This window comes from Gymnogyps californianus, chromosome 1 (genome assembly GCF_018139145.2).
Source record: "Gymnogyps californianus isolate 813 chromosome 1, ASM1813914v2, whole genome shotgun sequence".
NCBI classification, from domain to species: Eukaryota; Metazoa; Chordata; class Aves; order Accipitriformes; family Cathartidae; genus Gymnogyps; species Gymnogyps californianus.
Window position 1 is genome coordinate 173,968 of NC_059471.1, and position 27,622 is coordinate 201,589.

The 27,622-nt window shown below is 47.7% G+C and overlaps 1 protein-coding gene across 4 annotated transcripts in view; it reads left to right on the forward strand.

The window, feature by feature from the left end:
• STIM1 (stromal interaction molecule 1) overlaps positions 1 to 27,622 on the forward strand; it is a 101,663-nt gene that overhangs the window by 35,352 nt on the left and 38,689 nt on the right. For 3 of the 4 annotated variants that reach the window (XM_050908228.1, XM_050908238.1, XM_050908245.1), the window contains exons 2-5: positions 5,644 to 5,777; positions 17,032 to 17,146; positions 21,798 to 21,909; positions 23,105 to 23,220. In XM_050908228.1, the coding sequence (XP_050764185.1) occupies positions 5,644 to 5,777; positions 17,032 to 17,146; positions 21,798 to 21,909; positions 23,105 to 23,220 (477 nt within the window). The remainder of the gene's footprint in view (positions 1 to 5,643; positions 5,778 to 17,031; positions 17,147 to 21,797; positions 21,910 to 23,104; positions 23,221 to 27,622) is intronic. The other variant, XM_050908254.1, reaches the window with a different exon arrangement.

Below are 27,622 nucleotides of genomic sequence, written 5' to 3' on the forward strand. Positions count from 1 at the left end.
AAATCAACAAAAATTACACAGACGAAGAACTGCTTCACCCTGCTTGCTGTGAAGTACTTGGATGATATTGTGGCCGCACTATGCAGTGCCGTTACTCACTCTTCCACCTCCGGCTGCACCCGACGGTGTAATGGAAGAATGGAGGCTTCTTGGCACACCCGAGCAGGGAAACGCTGACTTTGCCTCCTGAACTGCCACCGTTTCTCACGCCCTGCCCGCCACGGTGTTGTCCCTGGCTGCTGCTTTGGTTGCTGTGTGTTGCTGTACCAGATGTTTTTCCCGGGTCCAACCGCAGGCTCCGTGAGCCCAGGTGTCCTTATCTCCACCGGCTTCCTACGGCAGCTGGCCATGAGCAACGCAGGGTGAGAGGACAGCCCTGCCATGCTGGGGAAGGGAGAGCTTTCACGGCTTGACCAAAACCAGTGAGTGAACACCAGTTTGTAGGGCTGCTGGAATCTCCTGGCTGTATGGACATCCAAGAGTTAGTGCAGAATAAACTTCCCGAGGTTTGTGAAGCAGCAGGACACCAGCCCTGCCTCTTCAGGAACGCACAAGTAGCCTCCATCATTGTCCAAGTCATCTTGCCGTATCTATCAGGAGCGGCAGCATGTTCCAGCACTTTTTTTTCTTCTTCTTCAGCTCATGAATGCAGAAAACAAAAACTTTAGACGGAGCCTACTGACTAGTGCCCCGAGTATTTGCCATGCTGGACCTAAAGGGAAGGGTCTTGGGAGCTGGTGTGGGGACGCAGCTCCGTGTCCAACAACTGGGGCACAGCGACTTCAGCGGGGGGAGGAATTGCTCCTTTTATGACTTTATGAATTTTTCTGTTTCTTACAAACATTTTGTGTGGTGCTCTCGTAGGCAAACTTGAAAGAATCTGATTTACTCAGTTCTGGATAATTTTTTATTTTTTTTTAAACTGAAGCCAGCAAAGGATGAATGGACAGCAATAGGTGTGGGAGGTAATTGGGACTGGAGAGAGAGAAAATGGCTGTTAATGTAAAGTAATTTGGTAGAGATGGTTGAATCTTTGCATTTGGAAATAAAGCAGCACGTGGCCTCTTAGAGTGCCCTGCTGCGGGGAGGTACGCTGGGTCTGGTTTTTCTGAAGCTAAACTGTTTTACATTTTCTCCTGTTTTTTTTTTTTCCACAACTAAACAAGGTAGAAGAAGGATATTGTGCTTAATAATACTAATAATAATAATATTAATCTTTCTAGATAATGAAACTAAACCTATAAATTCAGCCCAAATTATGTCGGTTCCAGGCCCGGCAATACTTATAACTTGCAGAAGTGCTCTGATACAAGATGTGTTGTCACTGATCACAGTGTCCTAAAAAGAAGTCACCAAAGAAAACCCGACCCCAAGCCCCAAGAGGCTGGATACTGGGGGTGGGTGGAAGAGCAGGGTGCTGGGGGGGGGGGGGGGGGGGGGGTGTTTGTTATATCCCAGGGGCGTGCAGCATGGCTTGGGGCTTTATTCTGGCCGTGGCAGGTATACCTCATGCCAACCTGGTGGGTGAAGTGTGGGTGAGTCTTGTTCATTAATGTGGACTTCTGCTTAGCCTGGTTTACACGACTGGGAGTTTCTTCTGGTGAGATCTACGTTAAAGCATCGACAGTCATTGATAATGTTGGGATGAAACCAGCCAAGAGCTGCTGTGGTGGCGTTACCTACGCGATCCATATTCCCTGACATGCATGTGTGCATACCTATAGCCTGATTTCTCGTTGGTGCCATTTTGCAGCAGTAGGTTGTACAGCATGTCTTCTCCCAGCATTTAAGTCATGCGATCAATCCGTTTGCGTCTGCGTGTCCCTAAAGGATGATCGCCTTTTCATGTCAGAGAGCCCATTTTTAAAAACCTGCTTTTGCAACAAAAACGGGTTCCTCCCCTTGATAAGTACGGTTTGTCTATGGGTTACCAAAGGCCCCCTTAGAGAAGTGGTGTGTCTGAAGGGCCTTGGTGTCTGATGCTCTGCGCGTATTAGTGGCAGGGCTTGCTGTGCTGCTCTGGAGCAGGGCTGAGGCTGTAGGTACGGGGGACGTGCACTGGCGTCAGCATGGGCTGCCGCAGCTCTGCCTGCAGCAGTACTGAGGCACGGAGCCAGAGCTGAAGAACCCATTGGGACGGTTTGCTCACCAGGTTTGAAAAAGAGAGACTTTTAGGTACGAACAAAACCTGTTCTGCTCCGCTCTGTGCATGATCAGGGCGCGTGCACTGAAGCCATACCAGAAACTCGGAGGGTTGCACCAGTGTAGCTGCATGCTGTGCCTATGTCAGAGGTTTTAAGGGCTTATCTACCAATTTTTACCCCAATGTTGGAGATCAGAAGTATGTTCTTCTTAAAAAGCTCTAAAGGGTAGACCAGACATAGAATTTTAGGGCAATTCTAGTTTTTTAGGATTTTTTTGGTGTGTAGTTTCGAGGGCTTTTGCTCTTTCCCGGAGTGGTGATGAGTGCTCTTGACTCCCAGCCTCGGGGGGTGGCGGGGCACGAGGGGGCTGTGTGTGTGACAGTGATAGTTATCCTTACTTAATCATTGTTATTAGCAAAGTGTAAATGGATTTGGGTATTTAACGATGGCAATTTTTAGCATGCACGCATAGGGTGCAGTTGTTTACCTAAGGTACAGATAAATTTTCTTGAGATGGTTCATCAAGCACCTCGAGGATATCGCTTTTCTCTGGAGCACTGAAGGGTGATCGGCTGTTGGGATCTCCTGGACATAACACAGAAGCCTGGTGATCTGAGCAGGGTACCTTACTTAAAAACCAAACCAACCAACCCCCACACAAAACCCTTTCATTTTATAGTGTATGATATTATGCACTGGCATATGAAATCAGCTCAGTATTTGAAACATGCTAGTGCAAAATCTATAGCTAAGATCTTGAATACATTTGTGTGTATGTGTACATATAAAGACATCAGAAATAAAGGTTACAAGCATAATGTAAGAGCTTGGTCTGATTTGAATAATGCTCTGACATCCATCTAAGTGTTTTTTTGAGTGACTTTGTTTTAAGCAGAATATGACTTTGAAGAACATAATTTATTCTGCTGCAGATAAGTAAATTAAGTCAAAATTAAATTCCTGATCCTTGGCTTATGTTCCTCAACATTAAAACCCCAGTATTTTATTTAGTCTCCTGATTACGGATATATACATAATAAAGCTGGTTGTGAGCCACGTATTTAGCGTGGGGACATAAGATGAGGAAAATCAACACTTAAAGGTAGGAAAACAGCATTACATTTACATGGCATTCTAGTTTGTTGGGGGTTTTTTTGGTTTGTTTGTGGGTTGGTTTTTTGTTTGATTTTTACTGAGTTCTTACAAATATTTAAGAACAAGTAGGCTTATGGCTGAAGCTGCATGGAGTTCAGAGACTTTGGTAGCTGGCAGCACGTGCATTTGCACATGAGCAAAACCTGCGCCTGGAACAGCCGTATGCAGCATGGCTGTGTGTGTGTTTGTGTAATTCGTTGAGCTTAGGTTTGTGGTGGTGTTTAGGGTTTTGGGTTTTTTTTACCCAGTCCAGGAGGGCGGAGGGGTAGGTTTCCACTGTGAAAGCTGGACATGCACATGACAACATCAGCCGGTGCCAGTCTGGTTTCCTCCGTCTGGGAGGCTGCGTGCTTACATATGGACATCAGTGCTATTACAGAATCTCAGACTGGTTGAGGTGGGAAGGGACCTCTGGGCTCCATCTGGTCCAACCCCCTGCTCACCCAGAGCTGGTGGCCCAGGACCGTGTCCAGAGGGTTGTGAGCATCTCCAAGGATGGAGACCCCACCACCTCCCTGGGCAACCTGTGCCGGGGCTGGGCCACCCTCCCAGGGAAAAGTGTTTCCTGATGTTCAGAGGGACCCTCCTGTCTTCCAGTGTGGGCCCGTGGCCTCTGGTCCTGGCACTGGACACCACCGGGAAGAGCCTGGCCCCGTCCTCTCGGCACCCTCCCTGCAGGTATCGATGTACGTGGATGAGATCCCCCCGCGCCGTCTCGTCTCCAGGCTGAACAGCCCCAGGCCTCTCAGTTGAGGATCCCCTCCCTCGCCCTGCTGGCCACGCTCCTCCGGAGGCAGCCCAGGACACCCTTGGCCACCTTTGCTCGTGCTCAGCTTGGTGCCCACCAGGACCTTCTCTGCCAAGCCGCTCTCCAGCCGGGTGGCCCCAGCCCGTGCTGGTGCCTGGCCTTGTTCCTCCCCTGGGGCAGGACCAAAGCAGGGCTGTTGGCAGGCAGGTCTGGTAGTGCGAGTCCTCAATTTCACAAGCAAATTGACTGAGTGGATTTTTAAATGTGGTAGGTGACACACATTCTGTGAGAACCTCTGTTTAAGAGGCTTTTGGACTTTCTCTAGGAATATTTTTTTCCATAGGGATCGTGTAGTATGTGCTAAAATAATTAAAATGATTTTTAAAAACTTGTGTGGATTTAATGTTCAAAAGTCTTTCGTGTTGATAGTGAATCCAAGTACTTGCTAGTTGTGTGGAGATGTGACAGAGAGGTGGATAGTCCAAATGGTCATCTTTGAATAGCAAGGTGAGCCTGTGCCCAGTTATTCGCAGCAGATACAGCGTGTGCAGCAGCAGCAGGAGAAAATCCATCTACTTTTCCTATAAAGAAGCTTGTCTTATCTTGAGAGGATCATCTTAGAGTTTGGTTTGAGCTCATATGTAATTTGGACTTTTCTGCTTAAATTCCTAGGAGTTCAGTCTGAACTCTCTTTGGTTTTTTGAACACGAGAGCTTTCTAATGGGAACTGGGCCAGGAGGTATTAAACTGGTTTCACAGCAATCTTGGAGCGGTCACCCCTGGATAATTCTTAATTGTTATCTGCTTACAGTGAATCTGATATAGCCTCTGTGAAACAAAAGGGTATTTCTTAAGGTGCTTCATACAAAGAGCTCACCTTTGGGGGATGTTTTCAGTGCCTGGCATCTGTGCTTTTGTCTCGGCACTGCAGCGTTGGTCTGCCATCATCGCGGCGAGTCACGCGTCGCCACGCGGCAGTGCCATAGAAGGGATGGATCAGCCACGTTTGGTGCTGACATGGACTCAGGCATGCAGCAAAATTTAAAGTGTTAGTCTTGAAATGTAGAAAAATATGCGAAAACAAGCCAGAAAAGTCCATTTCATAATCAGGAAGAAGGCTAACTTCTTTTAATTGACATGTTATATAAACATACAGCTCTTACTCTCAAAATGTCCTAGCTAAACGCTGTGCCAACACTAACAATCTCCAAGTGAGAAATGAAGCTCGTGAAACAGGAGGTAAAATATAGCTGCAGTCCTCCCCTTCCCCTGCCAGCGGGGCATCGGTGGACGCTGTATGGGCCAGAGAAAGCCCCAGATGCGAGACCTGCCCTCGGAGCCTTGGGAGGCCCGGGGCAGTGGAAATGCTGAAGAAGTTGACCCGGAGAAGAGTGCTGAGGCCATGACCTACCCTTTGCTGTTAGGGATTTCATAGGACTCTGGCTGTTGTTGCTCATACCCCTGCTGTGAATGACAGCACCGGAATGCTTTCTCTAGTGCTTAGCGAGTGCTTTTCAAACGCAAGAAGCTTAGTGAGAAAACACGGTGGTGATGTTTTTGGTACAGGCTGCCTAACGTTGGTGTTTTCCTCCTCAGCAGAATTCTGCCGCATTGACAAGCCCTTGTGCCACGATGAAGATGAACAGCTCAGCTTCGAAGCCGTCCGCAACATCCACAAGCAGATGGACGATGATGCCAATGGCAACGTGGACGTGGAGGAGAGCGACGAGGTTAGTGCTCGGTGCTTTGCTGTCCTTCTCCCACGCAGCGCTCTGCTCTCGTAGAGGGCCGTTCTGTTGCGGGTAATGCTAATGTGGCGGGGTGCCTGAAATTCAGGTGTGCCAGCTCTTAGGCTGTTGGCTGCCTGTCTCTTCGTCTGGCAGAGGAAGCGATGTGCCATCTTGAGCCAAGTTTCTGATCCAAACGGTGTATTTCAGTACTGTAAATCTTTAGCGTTTATGGCTTTTCCTCTGTTCTGGGGGTTTCTAGCCACTTAATCTTTTTCTACACACAAGGTATTATCGATTTTATTCCAACACTGAAAGACAAGGAGATTGGCTTACATGATTGTTGTTGTTATTTGATTCCTTTTTTCAATTGTGGGGTTGGGAAACACCTCTGAATTCTGATCGAGCCTCTCTGTCGCTGTTGAGCAAATACACTGGCTGCTGTCTCCTTCACATTACAGTGTTTACTACGTTCTTCCACCAACCCAGCTGAAACAGTTAAAGTACATGTACAGTACTGCTGAAAAAAGGGATAATTTTTTGTCATCTTGGCCTTGGAGATGTTAGCTGGTACCTTTATTGAAGAGAAATAAAATTGTTGTTGTTTTCTTACATAAGCACCAATAGAAGTAAGTGACTACTAGAAAAGGAAAAGCTGTTTGTTTATAATGTTGCCTCAGTTGCAGTGGATGCTTGTTTACATGGCTCTGTTCAAGGTGAGGAATTCTGTCTTATGAGGAGACTGGCATCTAAATAAGAAAGTCAAAGTGTTGGAAGCTAAAAGAAAGCAGACTGGTGAAGGGATCTGCTGCCAGTCACAGGATCCCACTTCTCCCAATCCCTCGATCCACAGCAAAACGGCTGTCTGGATAGGGATGTGCTGCCTGTGCTGGCCTTGCCGCTGGGCTCGGGGACGATGCATGGCTCTAGAGCTACAGGAGTTTCTTGAAGGGTGGAGGCGTAGGTCTCGTGCCAAGTCCACATCCTGGGACTGAGGCTGGGATGTGCTGGAAGCAAGGGCTGTTGAATGGTGGGAATTCTTGGCCCTGGAAGGAGGCGAGTCAGGAGCTGCTGAGACCGCTGCTGTTGGTGAGCCGGTACCCAGCGTGCGCCCGGCCAGGAGGTGGGTGGTGGGGCTGGCAGCCGCCTGTGCCGCGCTGCGGAGCTCTGCTGAATGCGCCCTCCGCACCTCGGGCCTTTTCCTGATGAAGATGTCGGTATGTTTTGTAGGCTCAGGAAAGACGGCTTTGTGGGAGAACCTGCTATAATCTCTCTGGGGTTGGGAGTGTACAAAATTGTGACCTGCTGCCTCTGGACCAAAAGACATCTCCCCCCCCCCCCCCCCCCCCCCCCCATTCTGATGCAGATGGCAAACTGAAGGCATACGACAGCCTGCACAACCACCAGTCCTTCACGAGCCCTTATCCTGGGTGCTTTATTCCCACTTCTCAGATAGAGAAACCGCGGTCCAGGGAGGTTAAATCTCCCACCCAAACTAACGCAGCAGTTCAGTTTATTGGGCAAATGCAGCCGTCACAAGGGCTCTTCAGTTTCCTGGGAGGTGACAGTCTCCAGGGACGTGGCACAGCAGCCTGGAGCTGAGCACCCTGTTTATGAGGAGCCAGCAGTGTTGGTTGGCTGTTCCCGGGTTGCAGTGCCGTTTCCTCTGCCTAAATCCCACTTCACAGAGTAATTAAAACAAATGAAAAGCTTTCAGTTGCGTTTCCTAAAATTTAGTGGTTTCCCTGGAGGCAGTTCTCTGCTCAGCATTGCTTTGGAGCTGCAGCTCTGCCTCTCCTGCTGACTCCTGGGGTAGCCTCAGGCAAATCGATTCACTTGGCGCATCCTACTTGCCTGTTATTAAATTGAGGATAAGCCTGATGTTGTTAGGGTTGGGCATTAACTAGCAATTTCTATGTTTCTCTGAGTGAATCTTGCCCTCTGTCTTGGTCGACTAGTTGAGAGCTTATTGTACAAGCACTAACAGTAGTATCTGTTCACAGCCTTTGTACCGTCAGTTCATTTTACAGTATAGATATTGCCATTGTATGAGTAATAAAATTCATTTTTCTAAAAGGCTTCAGAATCACTGCCTTGCTGCCATTACTAGTCAGTCTTCAAACCCCTCATAGCTGGATCAGACCGATGCCCGAGCCCCATGCATCGCTTGTCTTGGTCCCAGCAGCTCTCCTCCTGTTTCTGGTGTGTGCATTATCCCTTCCTGCTCATTAGAAGCAGAGCTGCCAGGACGGTGTTGCTGAGCTCGGTGATCAGACTGTTGCATGTCCCTGCTGGGAGTTCCCACAGTGTTCCCGCTCTCCCAGGTGCTCCCAGCAGAGTCTCCCATTAGTTTTCCCCCATGCCTGTACCAGTTGCTACCTGCAATTGCTCTTTGCCATCTGCTTCCAGGGGACACCGATTCCCGCATTGCTTTTGCCTGCGCGCGTTATTTCCCATGCTCATCCAAATGGGATTCGTTGTCGTGTTGGTCCCCAGCTCCCTTCCTGAGATCCACTTCCTTTGCTGCCCGCGGGGAAGCGAAGTGCTGCCCTGGGGCTACTGCAGCTGCCATGACGCCCTTCACCGCTTCTGTCATCTTTAGTGTTATCTTCCCAGCTCTTCGGGACAGGAATTTTGTCTGAACAGTATTTTGGGGAATTTTGCAGTTGTCACAAGCTTCCCAGCAAAAGGTGGTGATCGTCCTTAGAAAGGAAGGAGATGGTGGTATTTCTGTTGTTTAATGGAAAAAGCTTTTTTTCTGTTACTTCTGCTGTTAATAGTTGGATATGGCTGGTTTGAAGAAGTAGATAAATGTGGAATTTTTCATATAAGAAAGTCTGAGTTCTTTTAAAAGTTTGTTTTGGCTAATTGAGATGGCCTGTATTAATCAGCTTCCTTCCTATAATTTACCCGTGCCTTAAAATGCTGCTGTAAGGGTATGACAAACCCATCCTTCTCCCTCCAACCCCACGGGCAGTCCAGCGCCGGGCTCTGCCATGAGAAACACATTCCAGCTGCCGGTGTGTGCCGCGGTGTGGAATTTTGCTGGCAGGAGGAGGAAACCTGGAGGCTGGCAAAGGCAGCTGGGTGTTAAACTGAGCCCAGAGGATGCTGAAACCCCAGGAAGCGGCGACCTTGGTGAGTGATCGGCCAGGCGCAGCTGGTGACGGCCGGGATGGCCCGATGGCACATGGGCACCCCGCGGCTGCTGCCGGCCCCGGGGCAGCAGCTCGGCTCTGCCTCCCACGGGAGCGGACCTGCTGCCGCTCGTGGGGGCTCGCCGGGAAGCGTGCATCGCAGCGAGGTGGTGCATGCGTGATGTGTAAATGAAAATAAGAACATCCCTGGGGTGGTTGTGATGGCTCTTTTCCTCCTGCTAGCCCGCTGCTTTTCACAAGTGGCTTGTGACAGTCTTTGGGTTCAAGAGGGAAGAAAATAAGCAAAATAAAACATAAAATGCAGTTAGCAGCATAACCTAGTCAATATTTTAAATATACATCTTTTCGGAGAATTGAAGGTAGTTTTTCCATGGTTTCCCTTTTATACTCAATGAGCGTGCCGTGCATTTTACGTGCAAATATTGCTCTCCATGGAAAATACTTGTGTGCACATGTAGGTCTCTGCGGCTGGCAGTGAATTAGTATTTATATCTGTTTACCTATTGATAAAATGAAGTATTGTAGTGACCCCAAGTTATATCTAGTGGACTTGGCAGTGTTAGGTTTATGGTTGGACTTGATGATCTTAAAGGTCTTTTCCAACCTAAATGATTCTGTAAATACAGTTGCAAGCTTTACCACTGCTAAGCTTGAAACTTTTATTAAAGTTGCATTAAATTAAACTTTCAATAAAGGCTTTGAAGCCACTGAAGAAGGTATTTCAAGAATTTTCCTTGGTGAGCCAGCTACTGCCTGAGCGCTTGGTTTCTCTGCTTTCAAGGTTATCAGCTCTAGCCCCCCATGTGTACCCTGTAATCGTGTTTTAACTCCCTGTCTTTGGTGGTGGGACAGCTGCCGGAGACATTATTTGAAAGAATATAAGAAGCTCAAATTTAAACCTTTTATTGCTTTTACGCTTAATCTTCGTACACCCTTCTTTCAGCGTGCGAAGCTCCCACCTCGGGAGCGGACATAGAGGATGGCATGGCATGCTTGATTTCCGTAAAATTCTCAGAAAGCGATGCAGAGAATGACCCAGGAAGGAGTGTGTTACAGCAAAGTGCTTGTGCCTCCCCGGCAGCAGGGACGGGGGGAGCACCGGCTGCGCGGAGCACAGCCAGAGAGGCTGCGAGCACCTCTCTGTCTGGGGACCCAATGGGACCCGCCGGCAGCCCTGCAGCGGGGCGAGGGTGGGCTCTGGGGGAGGCTGGGGAGCCTCTCTGGGGTCTCGGAGTAGTTCGGGTGGGACGGGACCTCGGGAGGTCTCTGTTTGGAGGGTACTGATGATGGAAGCTCTTGCAATGCCGTGCCGCAAACAGTTGCTCCGAGTAGCCTCCCTTTAGTGTAGGTTTATATACTTGGGATTTATTTTTTTAAGAAGTGGATTTGTGACAGAACAAAGTGAGCTAACATCTTAATGTAGTTCCAGAACAGAACACGTTGGTGACTGGTCAGCCTTGCACAGAGATGTTGAGCTGAGTTGGATGAGTTACCTGGAAAACCACAGTTCTCTGCTGTTTGCCTTTCTGTTCATCTTATCTTAATTCCTTTAATTAAAAAAAACAAAACCCCAAACCTTCATCTGTTGAGGATAAGGCTGAGGTAATTTTGAAGCTTGGGTTTAATCACCTGTTCTCCCGAAGCATTTGCAAGCTCCAGCAGAGACTGGGGGTCTTGCAGACGTCGGTCGTGCAGGCGCGTGGTCTCTGCGCCTGGAGCACAGTGCAGAGGGACGCCTGCGCAGGGGCTGCTCGGCTGCGGGAGAGCAAGCTCTTCGCTCCCATAGCCGTGTTTCCCTTGTTGGTTGAGAACTTCGTATTTGCATTTACTGTTTCGGCCCTGTCTCTTTGGGGGGTAAGTTATGGGTACATTTTGTTTGGATTAAAAGACCTGACTGGGCAGAAAGAGAGAGACAGACAGGTAACTGTATTTTTTAAATATTCTAATTATAGGTGAAATTTTGTCCAACAGCTTTATGCTGTCCTTAAATCATCATTTCATTTTTCCTTTCTGGAAGTGAATTTTCAATGAAGTTTAAGATGACATCAGTGACCTCGATTAAAATGAAAGAACTGTCCCTCATGGGGAAATCTTCTAATTAGCGATCTATTTCTGCTCTTCGCACTCACTCCGAAGGCAGCTCCAGCTGTTTAGGGGCAACTCTGATGTAGGTGCACACTGACGAGTCTCCCGGATGCTGTTAGCCTGGTGTCCTAAGGAAACAAGGTTTATGGTATTGCTCGATCAGTCCCTGGCTCCTCTCAACCTCTGATCCCACTATCTGGGGTCAGGCACGTTAGCAGGAAAGAGGCCTTGAAGACAAAAGTTTTCTGCAACTTCAGTGAAAATCGGTAGCTCAGAAAAGATGTTAAAATTGGTGAGCTAACTGAGGGAACCGATGCACGGCGAGCTCTGCAGTCGCTTGGTCGGTTTTGGCCCCTTAGCACCTGCACAGCGGTGAGTCGGTGCACGCGTGCACCTCTTGCCCAGGTAGTTGGTGCTCCGGAGGGACAAGGAGCAGAGATACAGGGATGTAGGAGGGATGTAAAGGTTGGGGGAGGAAGTGCAAAAATCGTGTGAGTAATTGGAGTTTCTGCAGATTAAAGAACACAAGAGGAAAAAAACCTCCAGAAAATCACACTTCATGGAACTGCTCATTTTTGAGCGTGCTTCCAGCCACTGAGACAACAAGTTTGTCTTAACCAAGAAATGCGTGCAACTCAAACTCCTCGCCCCTTTTAGAGTGGAGAAAAGCATACTGGTCACGGGATTTGGCAGGTGGAGAATTAAAATGTAGGTCCCCATGTTTAACGAGGTTATATAATCCCAAAATGGTTCTGTAATTGTTTTTTCTGGAGGGAGTGCGTACCTCTGCTTCAGAGCACGTGGGTCTCTGCCAGTGCCTCCAGCACTTGCTGGAAACCTGGGGCTGGAGCGGCTGTGAGCAGAGGGCACTAAGAAAAAGTATTTTCATCCTAAAATGGAGGTAATTTTCTGCCCCAGACTGCTGTGGAGGTCAGAACTGTGGGTGGCTTCAGCAGGGATTGGATCTATTCCCTCCCCAAAGTATTTCAATTCCCCTCTGTGTCTGTGCAGGGACCCACTCCTCGCCGGTGCTCTACCAGCGGTAGGCATTTCGGAAAGGTGTGCAGCAGCTGGCTTTTGTGTGCCTCGGATTCTGCTCCTTCTTGTTATATAGAGAAACCCGTTAAATTATAAAAGAAATCTTGACATCAAGCAGCGTTCACAGGCTGAGTCTTCCTGCAGCTATCTCAGCTCATGTTGGTTGTCACTTGTAGCGGTGGTTCTGTTCCCGTTGCTTTTGGATGGTGGGGTCATGGTTTGTCTTTCTCTGAACTTGGTGGTGAGACTCCTGGTTGACTACGTTTCCTTCTGTTCTTCTTGCGGATTCGCAGACTGGCTGAGGCGGGAGCTGGAGCTGCTCTGGGTGGGACCTCTGGAGCTGCTCCAGTCCAGTCCCTGCCCAGGCATGGCCACCCGGAGCCGGCTGCCCAGGACTCTGAGTTTTGGGTATCTCCAGGGATGGGACCAGCAGGGTCTTTAACACTTTGAAGTGCTGCTTTTTAATGGTTTGCAAGTAGGTCAGTATTTTGTGCAGTGGTTCTTGTGGCTGGTGTTTTGAACATCTGGGAGTCCCGCGGCTACTTTATATGTACGCGTGTTAGCATACACATAATGTGCCTGCTCAGTACAGTTACCTCTGTATGTGAAATCTGTGGGGAGTCCCTCCAATGAGGTAAAAATGAGAGCTATGCACCCTGAAAATTGTTTGTGCAGTAGATGTGCAAACGTGGGCTCTGAAAAGCGCCCTGAGCGCCGCTGGCATTGGGGACGCAGGTGCATTACAGTCTGTGCAACAGGAATTCCCATCGATTTGTGCTGGTTGGCAGCACGCAGAGGTTGGAGAAAGTGGGTTTAGCAGTCGTACGTGTCTGACGGTACCAGATCTGGAGCTGGCGGGTCAGCAGTCAGCTGAAAACATCTTTATTTTCTAGCCTGGGTCAGAGGAGCAGAGCTGAGACGCCCGCATGGCACCAGCAGCCTGGCAGAAGCCTTCACCTCCAAAGACCATGCTAGGCAGAGTTTGGCTTACTTGCTGTATTTGCACTGTTCTTTTTTGTCTTTTCCCCAGAAGATACTAAGGGAAAATCTGCTTTTAAGGTTTCCTTGGGCTTTGGTGCATGCTGCCCAGCTCCTCCAGCCTCTCAGGCTGCACCGTGCATGAACAGCTTGTCAGAGGAGGTGACGGCTCCATCCTGCATCCTCCTTCCCACTTGTTTATAGAAATGTTCTCACCGCAGCCAGCACCGTCCCCTCCGGAGAGTCCTTGGGAGTTTGTTTTGGTGATGGTGTGCCAAAGGAAAGCTGCAAGAGATCACTTTTCCTTTCTGCGCTCCCCGAGCTAAATATACAGAGCAGCAGCTGATCCCTCCGGTCCCGGTGGGAGTTGGCAGCCGCGCGGTGCGCAGCGCCGGGTGACATTGCCGCGTTCCCTCTCGGTCACGAGTTAACGAGCAGGGAGGCCGAGGACTTCGCCTCTCCCTGCCGTGGGTTGGCACGGCTGCCTGCCGGCGTCTCGCTGCTGCCTGCGGCGGGGCATACTGGCAGGAGACCCGCACCACCAGGCAGCGGGCTGCCCTGCTGAAGCTGCCTGAATTTTCCCACTTTCCATGTTTGTCTACAAGATGGGAAGAGGAGCCGAAGCTTTCGGCCGGCTAGAAAGCAAGAGAGCAGAGAGGCAGCAGGCTCAAGCTGCGGGTACCTGTCGGTGGCCTCGGTAGCATCTGCAATGGACTTGTAGAGAGCTTGGAAAGTTAAAACTTTCACAGATATTTTTCATGCCCTGTCTGATATTAAAATACTATCTCCTTATCTAGAGATTACTTTTTTTTTTTGTAATTCTGTTACACACTGAAAAGACCTGTAATAAAGAAGGCTGCGTGGTAATCATGCACTGGATGATGCATGCAGGGATGTAAATGTGAAATTATCTTTTAATTTTGTTGCATATGTTAGGTACTGGAGTGTGAGCGATCCTCTTTCTTCTGTTTGATTTCCACGTACTTTGCTGTGTCACATCTCATGAATCCCTCCGGCATACAGGGTAGTCTCAAATCTTGTTAGTCTTTCTTGCACTCTCCCTTAATTTTTTTTTTAATACAATTTTCTTCACTTTTCTTCAGTGTCTTCTGTTTCTGGCCTGTCTTCTCCTGAGATGGGAGGGGGTGGGAACACACTGGAGCAGATTATTATGACAGATGTGTTCCCCAAGTGAATTGTGATATATCTGCAGACCATACTGACAATATATATCTTTTTCGTTAGTGGCTCAGCCTACAGTGAAAATGCCTCGCCTCCTGTGGAAGGCATTTGTTTCAGCTTTGATTTGAAGGTGCAGGTCAAATCTGATAATAATTTTTTTTTATTCTTACTCCTTTGACATAAAGTTGGTTCCATTGTGCAGTTTAGTTGAATTTTTGGTGATACTATAATTCAAAGAAAAGTCTGGAATCGCAAAAGCCTAGGTTATGTTACTCTAGTATACTCTGTCTATCTGTATTAAAATTAATTTAACACATATAGTTACTGAATGTTTCCTAGCTTGTCTTAACAGGAACAGAAATCTTCAGATGTGCTGCAGAGAATATTCATATTCAGTTCGATCTGTCAGTTTTGTGCAGCAACTAGAAATACTTAACTAATTATTTTATTACAGATATAAATATTATTATAGACACAATAATTTTATATATACACTAATTTTATATCTAAATATATCTAAAATAAAAACACATATATATTCTTTTTATCTATATCTTCTAATATATAAATATATGTATCTATAGTTATATATATTGTTATTCTCAGTCCCCTGAAGTTCATTTGCTCAGATATCTACTGGATAGCCAGAAGAGTGTAGCGTGTTGATTCTAGATGTTACAGAAGATGAGCTTCTACCACCGAGCATGGTGTGTGAATTATATGAAGTAATCCCTGGTGGAATTCGCGTTGACACAGAAACTCCTGCAAAGTAACAGAGACTGTTACTGGCAGCGTTGGGCGATTTTGACGACCTACATTTTGATGCAATCAAATACAAGGTCTTACAGAACCAAAAAAGTGCTTTTCAGCTGGCAAACCTCCCACTGCTTCCTGGATAGTCTGGAACTTGAGGATTTGCTGAAAGCCAGAAAATCTGATTTTAAGCTTTGTCTCGTCTTTGAGCAAGGAGTAGCTTGTGTTGTTTATCTGATTATGCAGTGTTGGCTTTGTAATGAAAAAGGTTAAATGATAACACCTACCTGAAAGCATATATTTGCAATAATAGAACAAAGTTACAAAAAGGTAAAATAATAATTTAAAAAAAATGTTACGGTGATTATACGTAACAGTTTATATCCTCCCTTTATTTTCTGAGAATCTGAAGTAGCTTTTGTGTTTCATCTTTAATTGTTACCGGGTGATTCCAGGACTCCAGGTTAAGATTCCTGTGTTGAAGACGGTCGCTGTTCTGTCTGCCCCAGCCCGGCTCCCCTCCCTCCCTGAAGACCCCTCTGTAAATACCAAGACCTAGCTGCTTTGCATCGGCTGTCTTGCTTCATTCCTCCTTAGAAAAAGCTTTTTTCCCTGTTTCCTGTGGCTGCTCTCTTGTGCCCTGTCTCTCCCCAGAGCAGTGGAATAGCAAGGACCCCGTCATTTGGCTTTTCTTCTCTGTCTTTCCAGCATTATTGGGTTAATGCTTCTGTTGCACATCTTATTTACTCTACCCTGCCTGCAGGTACCATCTGTCGCAGTCTTGTGGTAAACTTTTGAGCATTTACTGTTTCTCATAAGAGGACGTATCCTCTTATGTCTAGGTTTACAGCTTGTGTTATTCCATAACTATCAGATGATAACGGAGATGGGGAGATTCCTAATGGAGTGCTCGATTTCAGAAATACTTCCTCGTTCCTTTGATAGATGCTCTTGGGGTTATGGGGTCTCTCCAAGGGGAGGGCACAGGCGGCATGAGAAGACTCTGATTTCTGTGCCAAGAGAGAGGGAGTAGCAGAAGAGAGGGATTGCTGCTGCCATATGTATGTGTGTGCCTTGTGGAAATGCTGTGACCTCTTCTTACGCTGATGTGTCGGTAAAGGGCTCGGAAAGCAGTTGATTGGAAAAGAACAAGCGGAATGGTTTGATGTCTGGAAAGATTGCTTTTCTTAATGAGAAGAGGCTGAAGCGTCTAAGCTGACTTGCTTATTGTCAGCACAGCCCTGGGCAGAAATCTGCTGGCAAAGGGCTACTTAGCAAAAAGGCGGCAGAATAAAATCCTGAAATTGGAAGTAGAGAAAAATGCCTTCAGCTAGAAGTAAAGGTGCAGGTCTGTAATGGATGGTGTTATGTGTTAGAGCAACTCAGCCGCTCTCCTGAGACCTCCCCGGGAGCGCTGCGTCCAGCTCTGGGGTCCTCAGCACAGGAGAGACGTGGACCTGCTCGAGCGGGTCCAGAGGCGGCCACCAAAATGATCCGAGGGCTGGAACACCTCTGCTGTGAGGACAGGCTGAGAGAGTTGGGGTTCTTCAGCCTGGAGGAGAGAGGGCTCTGGGGAGACCTTATAGCAGCCTTTCAATATATAAAGGGGGTTTATAAGGAAGCTTAAAGATTGGACATAAGGAAGAAATTTCTTAGAATGAGGGAGGTAAGACACTGGCACAGGTTGTCCAGAGAAGCTGTGGATGCCCCATCATTGGCAGTGTTCAAGGTCAGGTTGGCCGGGGCTTCGAGCAACCTGATCTAGTGCAAGAAGTCCTTGCCCATGGCAGGGGGGTTGGACTAGATGGCCTTTAAAGGTTCCTTCCAACCCAAATCATTCTGTGATTCTGTGAAGTAGGGAGATGATGTAGTTTTGATCAGAGATTGAAAGACCAGAGATGCTGCATCTCAGACTTATTAGGGCTTTGCCGTAGAAATTGTTATGTGACAACCTGTGGATGTAATAATAAGGAAGACGGGTGAAAGATTTTTTTTTTTTTAATGCTCCTCGTCTCTCTAAAAGATGAATCAAAGAATAATCCTGCTGTTTATTATTCTCCTAGTTCTTGAGGGAGGACTTGAATTACCATGACCCAACAGTCAAGCACAGCACCTTCCATGGAGAAGACAAGCTCATTAGCGTGGAAGATCTCTGGAAGGCCTGGAAGACATCTGAAGGTAAAAAAGACAAACAAGCAAATTGAAACAGCCCGCCCCACCCCCCTGGCCATAAAAGTGATAAACACCTTGGATTTCATATAACCTTGTCAGCAGTGTGTGTACCTCCCAGGAAAAATATGCTGCTGCTTCTTTTGCTGCCTTGTACAAGTACTCTTCCAGCTTCCTTTTTTTGGGGGGGGCCTTTCAGGATTTCGTTGCTCTTGATGCTTCCCAACTGTTAATGCTGGCATCTGAGTATGGCCATAAAAGTACAAACTGTTGTTTCATTTCCCTGCCTCTATAAATGTGTATTAAAATAGAGCCAAATACTGTCCTATTCCAGGTTCTCCTTCAAATACCCAGTTTGAGATGGTATTTTTACGGGGTAATAGCATCCTAAATATTCAGTAGAGCTGCGTGGGTGTTTTCCTACAGATCATGTTTTCCTTAGAAGAAATTTGCTGAACCTGCAAAGCTCCTTAATCTAGTGAAAAGAAGGTAGAATAAAGTCCTAAAACTGGAAGTGTACAAAAATGCATTCGATGTAGAAATAAGCTGCAAGCTGTTAAGAAATGGTATTATTCATCACAGCAAGTTAACCCAGGGAGGTGGTGGAAGTTCAGGCACTGGTGGGAAACTTCCTGAAACTTCTGAATCTTGGAAGAAACTTTAAAGTTCGCTAGTGCTTCCCTGGCCGCTGCGTGCGGGCTGCCCCACGCCCAGGGCTCTCACAGCGCTGGCTGTTTCCAGGCATCGGGAGGGTGTCCGAGGTGGTCAGGAAAAGGCACGATTTCACTTCTACTTTTTCCCCGACCAGAATTTTGGAATTTCTTTTTTGAGAGACCTTAAAACTGATTTTTCTTTCTAGTTAAGAAACTTTTCATTCTCAAATTTTGGGCTTCATTACAGAATGATATTTTATCTTAAGACCAGTAGTACTAATAAGGAAAATCTTCAGTGCCTTGAAAATGAAAATGTGGGGGAGGGTATAGAAGTAGGAAGATTGCACTTTTGCAAAACATAGGTGTAGTGTTGACTGTACGATGCGTTTTGATTTACTTACTGCATTGTGAGCAGTGTGTTGATGCAGATCACATTGGTATATCGGGTCTTTTTCGGATCCGTGGCATGGACCATTTCTGCCGATGGCTGCCCTTTACTCCTCCTCTTGTGCTTTTCCTTTTCTCTCAGTACGCTAGTCGTCATGTTGCTCTCAAGACCTGGAACAGCTTTTTTTCCAATACTTTTAGTTGCTGCTCTTCCCTTCGCTTACAGTCTTTTCCCTTCCCTCTGTCCTCCAAGATCAGGTAATCTTATCAACGCCCATCGCTTGAAAATTTGGGTTTTAGTCTTCTGATCAATCAACTGTAAAGATTTCAGTTTCTCATTTGTGTCCTGTTCCGTTTGTATTTGATTTTTCTGTCTTAGACTTTAAATTACTTGGGGGTAGGATGCGCTCAGTGTTTTCAAAGCGCTGTGTAGGTACAGCTGTAAGTAATGTTATAGTCCCTCACAATCCCAGGAGGACTAAATGAATACTTAGGTACAGCACTTGAAGGGCGACTTGAAAACACAGTGGTTCTGTGCATGATCCTGGAGTTGTTTATCCAGGACCAGACTCTCCGTCCCGTGGAGATGGGCAGCCATGTGTTGAAAATTCTTGTCCAAACCACTTGCAAGCCGGGATGATGCTAACGAGTCGCTTTGTCTCCTGTGTTCAAGGAAAGCCTCATGTAAGAAATATTTATTCTATTGTACGGCTGTTTACAGATGGCTTTGCCTGAAGTATATTTTAATGTCAGCTGGGAAAGGTAGAAATCGTTAAGGGATGGAGGAGGACATCCCAGGGTACTCCCCAGGTCCCTTAATTGCTGAGCTACTTTTGCGCTCTCTCTGCTTCTGACACGCACGGGACCTGCCATGTCTTTGGGTAGAGCTGCTGTGGCATAACGGTTTTCCTTGTGTTGGATTTCGTTACCACTCTTGTTGTCCCTTCTCGTCATTCTATGTATCTAGCTGATAAAACAAATTACTAGCTTCTAAAGGATGGTCTCATATGGAGCCTCATCTTGGCATTTGAACTCGAGTCGTAAAACTCGCAGAATCAGGCTTGTAGAAAAGGTCTGCTCCTTCATGTGGGTGTGCAAAGCAGCTTTGAAATGGCACCGAGGTCTGACGGGGACGGGTGCCCAGGGCCACTGTCCCCATTTCATCTGTTTTCAAGCAGAGTGTTTTTCCTACCTGCCATTGCTGTTGTTCCTGGTCACACTTGTAAACTAAAAAGTTGTTTCTGCCCCCTAATTATCCAAAAATATAAAGGTTGTGATGCTCTTACAAGGTGTTGGATTTGATAGATAAAGCCCTTGGTAAGCATGGCTCTACCAAAGCCACTGAAGTAGCGGATCAGATCATTGCGGCAAGGATGCAGGGCAGGGGAGCTGCTCATCTTTGTGCTGGAGCGTGCCGCCTGATGCTGCCAGCTTGTTTCTCGGTGATTTCTTCCCAAAATAAAGACCTCTGGATATGGGAGGCCAAAAAGAAAGAGAGAAGCCGGGGCCGGGCTATGCGGGGGCTGCTGTATGAGGCCGAGAGGCGGCTGTTGGTGTGGCGGCACGGCTGTTGGCATGGTGTGCCGTGGGGATGCGGAGGACAAGCCCTGCATTGCTGGCGGAGGGGGGGACGGGACACCCCTGCCAGGCCTGGGGGGAGCTGCGGGTGCCCACCACTCCTCCTGCACAGGCAGGCACCCCCATACCACCATGGGGCCCTCCAGGGCCAGCTCGCCACCCCCCGGCACTTCACGCTGGGCTCTTCAGAGCTTGCATTGACTCCTGCCCGCCGTGGGCACCGGGCGCTGGGTGGTCTGTGACGGCCGTGTGCGGTGGCCGGGCTGTCCGGCCTCGTGCCCTGCAGCGGTGCTGTCCCGCTGCGCCTGGGTGCTGGGGGTGCCACCATCCAGGGAACCGGGCTTCCCCTGCCCGCTTCAGCTTTAACATCTTGCTTGTGGCCACAGAAATCGGTTTCCCACGGTTTGCGGGCCAGCAACCAGTAACTGTAGGGAGTTTCCTGAAGCGAGGGCAGTTTGCTGACTTTGTGTTTGCCAGCCTGCGTCTTGTGAGTCATCGTGCAAGCGTACGTGGAGATGACACCTTCTTTTCAAGTCTTGCTCCCCTTTGCTCAGCGCTTGGCTCTTGCTCTGTCCGCTCTGTCATCTTTCCGCCGAAGGCGTTTAGCTCGCTGGAGTGAGCTGGAAGATGTTTCTCATGTTTGTGGGACAAGTCATTGTTGACATTGAAGAAGTGGCCGTGCAGCTCTGAACTCAGCAGCGATGCAGCCCTCGGAGCCAGCAGTAAATGGGCCTTTTCTCCACTGGGCTGTTGGAAAGGGCGTGTGAGAGAGGGACCGGCGGGTGTTGGGCCAGAAGTGTGTGAGGTGGTGACTGTCAGCAGTGGGTGATGTCCAGCACAGTGCTCTGGGTTGCTGGAGGCTGGGTAAATGCCGCAAGAGCTCAGCGCATGCTAAGCAAAGACAGAAGTCGATAAATTAAAGCATAACAAACCCCTCTCTGTCCTACGAAAAAAATCTGCTGCATGATTTTCTTTGCCTTCATACTGTTTTTGTAAGTACAACAAAACTAAGCGGCAAAGGCAGAAGCTTCGTTTCCAAAGGTTTCCTCATCTGTGGCTTTGGAGCTGTGTGTCAGCTCCAAAAATAATCCACGAACCCACAGGTGAGGCAGTTAAGGAGAAAAGTTCACCTGGTTCACTTGGGCTGCTGCGCCCGCTCCACCTCCTCCCGCAAATCACTTTCTCAAGCTGTTTACGACCATTTTGTTACAGCACTTCTCCATATGCACTTTTTTTAAACTGATGCTCACATGGTCCACGGGTCTGGAGGACGGGGTGAGGCTTTCAGAGCGTGTTGCCAGATATGTTAGCTGGATTCAGTATTTCAGGAGGTTGGGCATGTGGTGAGGATGAACGTACTTTGTTGGGAGTTTGGAGGCAGCAACGTCACTTGGATGACAGAAAATGAAGTGATTTCACTTATCATCTGCCAGCGCTTTGGGTGTTGCCTCTCCGAGGATCTCGGCCTCAGGCCCTTCTGATGACATTACAAAAGGCTGCCAGTGAAGCATCACCTGCGCCAGCACTGTCTGAGGCTGTGCCTTTATCTGATGGCCTCGCTGCGTGTTTTTCTTTCATGAGCTGGAAGCACACTGTAAAATCAACCCCCCTGAAACGTTTGTTGTCAGAGGCTGCCGTTGGGAAAGCACAAGTCCTTATGCACGGTGTGGTGGTGTCTGTTAAGGCTAAATGTGTAGCAGCCCATCATGTCTACGCTGAATCTGCAGCAGCCCATCGTGTCTAGAACAGATTGGCAGAAATAATCACACAAGCAACCAGGTAGAGGCTGAGGACCTGCAGGATTGCCTGGAGTGTCCCAGGGGGATTATTTCTTGTCTAATAGTCCACACGATTTAATGTCCCTGCCCCAGCTCACTGCATACTTAATAGGAATGTGTTTAAACTCCACAAATATTTTTCCTTTGCTGAAGGTGATAGGATGAGGTGTGTCTGGTGAAGTTATGCTGTTGTTGCTGGCTTGATGATTTCAGTTGCTTAGTAAAAATATTAAGCTGCTTGCTTGTTTTCTACCTCTCCTACAGTGTATAATTGGACAGTTGACGAGGTGGTTCAGTGGCTCATTACCTACGTAGAGCTGCCACAGTACGAAGAGACCTTCAGAAAGTTGCAGCTGAGTGGACATGCCATGCCCAGGTCAGTGCTCACTGCATTGTCTTGTGTTCCTCTGGGATGTGTGCCAGGGAGAAAAACAGATCTGAGGCGGCTCATAACATCATGTGCAATTCCTCAGCATGTACAGAGCCAAGTCTAGTTCCTGTTCCGCTTTGGTTATGTTTAGAGGCTTCGGCTTTGCTGTAGTCCTCTCTGTGGGGAGTGATTTAGCCGTAAGCGAGCGTGTATCTGCTGTGGGTGAAAGGAGAGGCTGCAGTCCGAGTTGTGTGGTCGTGAATACGGTCCTTGCTGGTTTGTATGCTAGACTTCACCTGCCTACGCCTGAAGCTTCATATTTGGAGCTAAAACCCTGACCTGGAGCAGAGCAGACCTAGGCTACGTCCTGGCTCTGCCACAGCCTTCCTTCATAACCCCAGCCCAGTCGTGGAGCTTCTCTGTCATTGTTCATCGTCCTCAGCAAAGGAGTATTTCTGCTTTCTGGGTTCTAAGTAGCCTTTAAGTTCCCAGTTCAAGGGCTACTAGTTATGTATCTCTGCACTGCCCAGCACAGGTATGTGCTGGTGTTAATTCATGCCCCTTGATGCTCCAGCAAAGGAGACTTCTAAGCCTTGTGTTCCTCAAGAGAAACACTGGCTGTGAGTTGGCCTAAACTCCTAACAGGTTTGAAAAAACTCAGTGCAGCATTTTGGGTAAAGGTTATTGTTGCTGAAAAGGGGCTTGTAAACTGACTGGGAAGGAGGGATTAACTGGGAATAAAATAAGGTTTTTGAGGCAGTGCATGGTGTGCCCACATTTCTTCCAAGTGAGAGGTATGGTCTTATGGTCTACGAAATATGATGTCAAAGGCTAGCAGTATAGGTTTGATTTAAAAAAAAAAAATTAGTGATTGGTAGGACACCAAAAGATCAGTTTTGATAGGAAATCAGTAACTTAGGTTGTCAGGATTAATGAAATAGGCTTCACCTTGGTTTTTCCTTCTGTCTCCGAGTAAAGCCAAAGACACTGCTGCTTAACTCTTTCATAGAGATGTCCTATATCAGAGGTGACAATATTTGAGGGATTTCTTTTGTCCTGATAGCCGAAGCAGGGAGCTTTCAGGTCCTGCTCATTGCGTTTCTCCTCCTGTAGTCTCCGTGCTACTAATTTTTGGTCAGTTATTAATCCAGATGGATATGACGGCTCCTACTTCTTTTTTTACACTTTTTTTTTTTTACAGGCTAGCAGTGAACAATGCAACCATGATGGGAAGTGTTCTGAAAATGACAGATCGAAGCCACAGGCAGAAGCTGCAGCTGAAAGCTCTGGACACAGTGCTGTTTGGGCCTCCTCTCTGTAAGTACCAAAATTCAAAGTCCTGTGGCTGTTCATCAAGAGGATCTGTGTGTGCTCAGTATTGAACAGCAAAGATAGATCTGTGTGAACCAAACTTTGCCCTACACAGCCTCACCTAGGTAAATCACCCCTGGTACAATTCCCCTGAAACAGGAACAGGTTGCCTCTGGATTTATCGGAGCAGCTCTGTATCCCGGAGGCATCCTGCCTGCTGGGCTTGCGTTTCCATCTCTGACAGGCTGCTCGCAGGGGTGTGGACCCACTGTCCTGCTGGGATCTCCCCTGTCCGTAGGGTAAAACCTTCCTGTCCTTCCTGCTCGTTGTGGTGCTGACCGTGTGGTGAGGTTTGCAGCTGCCCCGAAGGGGTTCTGTTGGAGGGCAGCCACCCTGCCTGCACGGAGGGAAGCTGCTGCCGGGGACCTGGGGCTCCGTCGGTGACTCAGGCTGCAGATTACCCGCCTCTGGACGAGGGAAATAGCAGTAGGCTGGATGGGAAGGCATTTAGGATGGATGAGAATGAGGGACTGGGTTCCTTTGATGCTGATTATAGGCGTCTGTTGGCGTGATCTCCAAGCCCTCTGATGCTTATCTCGGCGCTGCTCGGGGTGCTCCTTTTGCATTCGTTCCGTCTGGCTCATGTCTACTGTCTATTAAAGGTACTTTTGTCTCTCTCCCTCTTAGTCATGTCTTTCTCATGAGCTTTAGGTGCTTTTGTGAGGTGAACAGAAACCTTGCTTGGTCAGGGCCTGTTTCTGCTTGGCATCATGCAGACGAGTACGGCAGACTGTGTTGCCTGTACATGATTTGGGCCCTCTTGCACAGTACTCCTCTTTCTCTTTTAGTTGTCGTGTGTCCCCTGCATGGGAGGTTTAAAATGAACGCGAAGGGGTACTTTCTTACCACGGTGCAAATGCAATAGTCTGGGCACAAATTCTGGCCCAGGAATTCCCCCAGATTTGATGGCTGACAACTGGAGGTTTACACCATCAAAAATACCACTTTGTGCTTCCTCTGGTCTTTACATGTTTTTTTTTTTAAGCATCTGCCACTGTCCGCTGCTGGAATAGCAGATAGGATGTACCTTTGCTCTGTGGGACACGGATCTGCTAACAATCTAATGGAGAAGTTGAGGGGGTTTGGCTTTTTTCCAGCCTTCCCTCTCTGGGCTGCCCAGCACTTGGCCAGTGGGAAGTGATAAGGCACTTCCATTATTTCTTCAATTTTTTTTTTTTTTTTTTGAAATCCAACTGTTAGTGCAGTCTTTTCATGTTTTCAGTCTGTGTCCAAATTCCTGAGAAAAGGTGCAGTGAGGCAAATCCTGGGAAAACTGGCTGCGCAGAATAAACCAAGTGAAACTTATGAGGCTTGGCAGAGATATAAGCTATGTGAATTAGAAGCCTAGCTTATACAATCAGCCGTTTTTGCTTCCAGTTATTAAAAAGCATATATTCATTCAGGCATAGTTTGCTTGCTTTATTTATACTTGGCCTGTGTTACAAGGTGAAGCTTTTCAGTCGGTCAGTGGCATTGCACAGGGGTGGCTATCGCTGCTCACCCGACAAAGGCTCGAGCCCAGTCACTCCTGTGCTTGGAGGGGGAATTTTTCAGGCAGTTCTTGGATGCTCTGTAAATGGCAAAGTAAATTACTTGTAATGGTTAGAGATTAATGGCCATTCTCCGTGGTTGAGGTGCCATGCGGCTGTTGTGGCACTGGAATATGAACCTCCTCCGGTCACACAGATGAAAGCGTGCAGTGAACCGTCCTGATCGGGTTGTTTCAGATCAGTAAGGGTTTGTTACAGATTTTGCGATCTGCGTATGTATCGGGTCTGTGAATAGAGGAAATACGCTTTAAATTTTTAGTTGAAGTAGAGATTTAACCCTTTTTAGAAGGTAATATTTGCTATTTGCTGGTTAACTGAATGGATTTGTCTCCAGTTCATACTGCAGTGTATGGTGAGAGGTGGTTTATCTAAAACTGATTCTGTAAGGAATGGATTGCGAAACAGCAGTTCTCAATAGCCATTAGCAATCAGCAGTTTCGGGAAGTACTGGTGACCTTTTAAGCTGCAGAAGCAGCGTTCGCGCAGTGATAGATTTAGTGGTTTCAGATACGTTCTTGTTACAGTTCTTTTCAGGTGGTCAGTGGCGGTGGTCTCCTGTGATCTTTGCTGTTGAGAGTGAAGCTGCTGGCAGTGAGATGTGGCTTGCACGTGCAGTATTTCAAGGGTTTGTCTTCTCTCTTGACAAGGGTGTTTATTCTCTCTTGAAGCTACTTTCTATTCGCCGCAAGTATAAAAGCATTACAGTAAAATCAGCCTCGATCAGAGCCCCGTGACTGCTTCCTGCAGACTCATAAAACCAGAGACATCTCATTGTCGGTGGGGATTGTAGCACACGTACCAAGGTACGGTTCCTCACTGCCGCATAAAGCTGGATGAAGCTTTTTCCCATCCCGGGGCTAGAGAGCTTGTTCTCTGATGTCTCCTCTAATTTGTTGCAGAGGCTTCAGCAAGCATCGGGTGGTTGAGTGGGGCACCTGGCCAGCTTCCGTGCTGATCAGTAGACTCCTGTAATCCCACGAGGTCTGATTTCCTATGCCAGACTCCAGACGTGACATTTCCTTCTTCAAACAGGTCTGCCCACTTGCAGGGTTGCAGCTCTGTAATTAATCCAAGTGCGAAGGAGTATGGTAAAATTATAATCTAAGCAAGATGAAGCGATTGCTTCTTCTGTGTCTGTGTCCCTTTCGTGTCCTGTTCCTGTGGTTCAGGAATTTATCCAGCACAAAATACCACAACTTCAGGTGAAATGGGAGAGGGGAATTTAAGAAAAGAAGCAGTAAAATTCGAAACAGTAGATATTTTTGGTGAAAAGTGAATTTAAATTTTTACTCTTTGTAACTCTCAGGTGGTGGAGACTGAGACATACGTCTCCTCACAGATGGTTCAGGGCACCACTGTGGTACCATTTGGGGTTCAAAGACAGACAGAATGCCCTGCACTGAGTTATCCATCCTGGTGACTTCTCCTGTCCGCCTCTCCAAAGGCCATCGAAGTGGGACCTGTGTGTTGCCTGTGGGATTTCAGGAGAGGTTTCTGTAGCTCCGCTTCCCAGGACAGATGTCCACCAGATGTAATTTGTTTCACAGCTAGGCACAAGCCACGGCAGTTTGCCAAGCCACTGCCTGACCGGTACCTGTCCTGGGCTCTGCTGGGGAGAGCTTGCCCAGGACTGCGGAGCACTGCACCCTGGGGACCAGCCGGGCACCCTGACGCCCATCGCCCTGATTTCGGTGCCCCCCGGTGCCTCCCATACCATACTGAGCTGTCTGCGTGGGTCCTGCAGCGCTGTGGGATGGGGTCTCTGCCATTCCCCCAGCCCTTCTCATTTGCGGTCATTGTTAGTCGTCATCCTGAGCGTTACCCTTTATTGAATGTCTGTGCAGGGATTAACAGAAGCGCAAGGACCGGGTGCCTGGATAAGGAGACGTTTCCCAGACAGGAGGTGGCACTTGTTGAAGGTTTCTGAACGAACTGACCTTTTTTGCTTTCCATTAAGCATTTATTCCTTGGTGCCCACTCTCTGGGGTGGATGAAGCCACGCTTCCTTCGGTATAGCTTCCAATATAGCCGACTTGTTTCCCTTTATTACAATTAAAAGCGTATTTGACAAGTATTTCTAGATCCGTTGAATCATTTGTTTAATGCAATAGAATTTCTTAACCAAATACCAGATTAATTTATCACTGTGAGATTTACCATCCACTTTAAATATTTACAGTTAACTGGATGGTGTTTAGATTACCTGCACCTAGACAGAAAAGCAGCTCTGTCCCATTAATAGACTTCATAGGGTCCGTTAGCGTTATCGTATAGTTTTCTCAGTCCATGTGCCAGCAGCACCTGGTCAATGAGCTGGAGCTTTAGGTTTGGGTACTCTTTAAGGAGCAATAGCTCTGAACCTGAAAAGCCAGGGAGCGGGGCAACAGGGAAATCTGGCTGGTCTTACGGTGTCCTATTGCCATTGAAAATCAGCACATTTATAAAAGTTTCTTTCCATAATTATCTTGTGGGTCCACTAGCAAACAAAAAAAAGCGTTAAGTACTCGAGAAAGGCCCGGGGCTCGATACCAACAGAGAGGAAAATTGTAGGTGCCATCAGGGGAATTTATCGAGCTGTTAGCTTCATTTGGGTTTTTTAAAAACAGAGGCATTTTTGTATTTTGTTTTATGCTGTCATGCTTACAGCAGCTGCCACCAGGCCGACTTTGGAGGGGATTGGTGCCTGTCCCACAACTGTACCCTGAGGTGGTTTTTCTTCCCTGTCTTGTGTCTGAAAACATCTGCTACTGACTGAGGAAGGCAGCATCACTGATCCAATTAATTCACATAGGGAAATA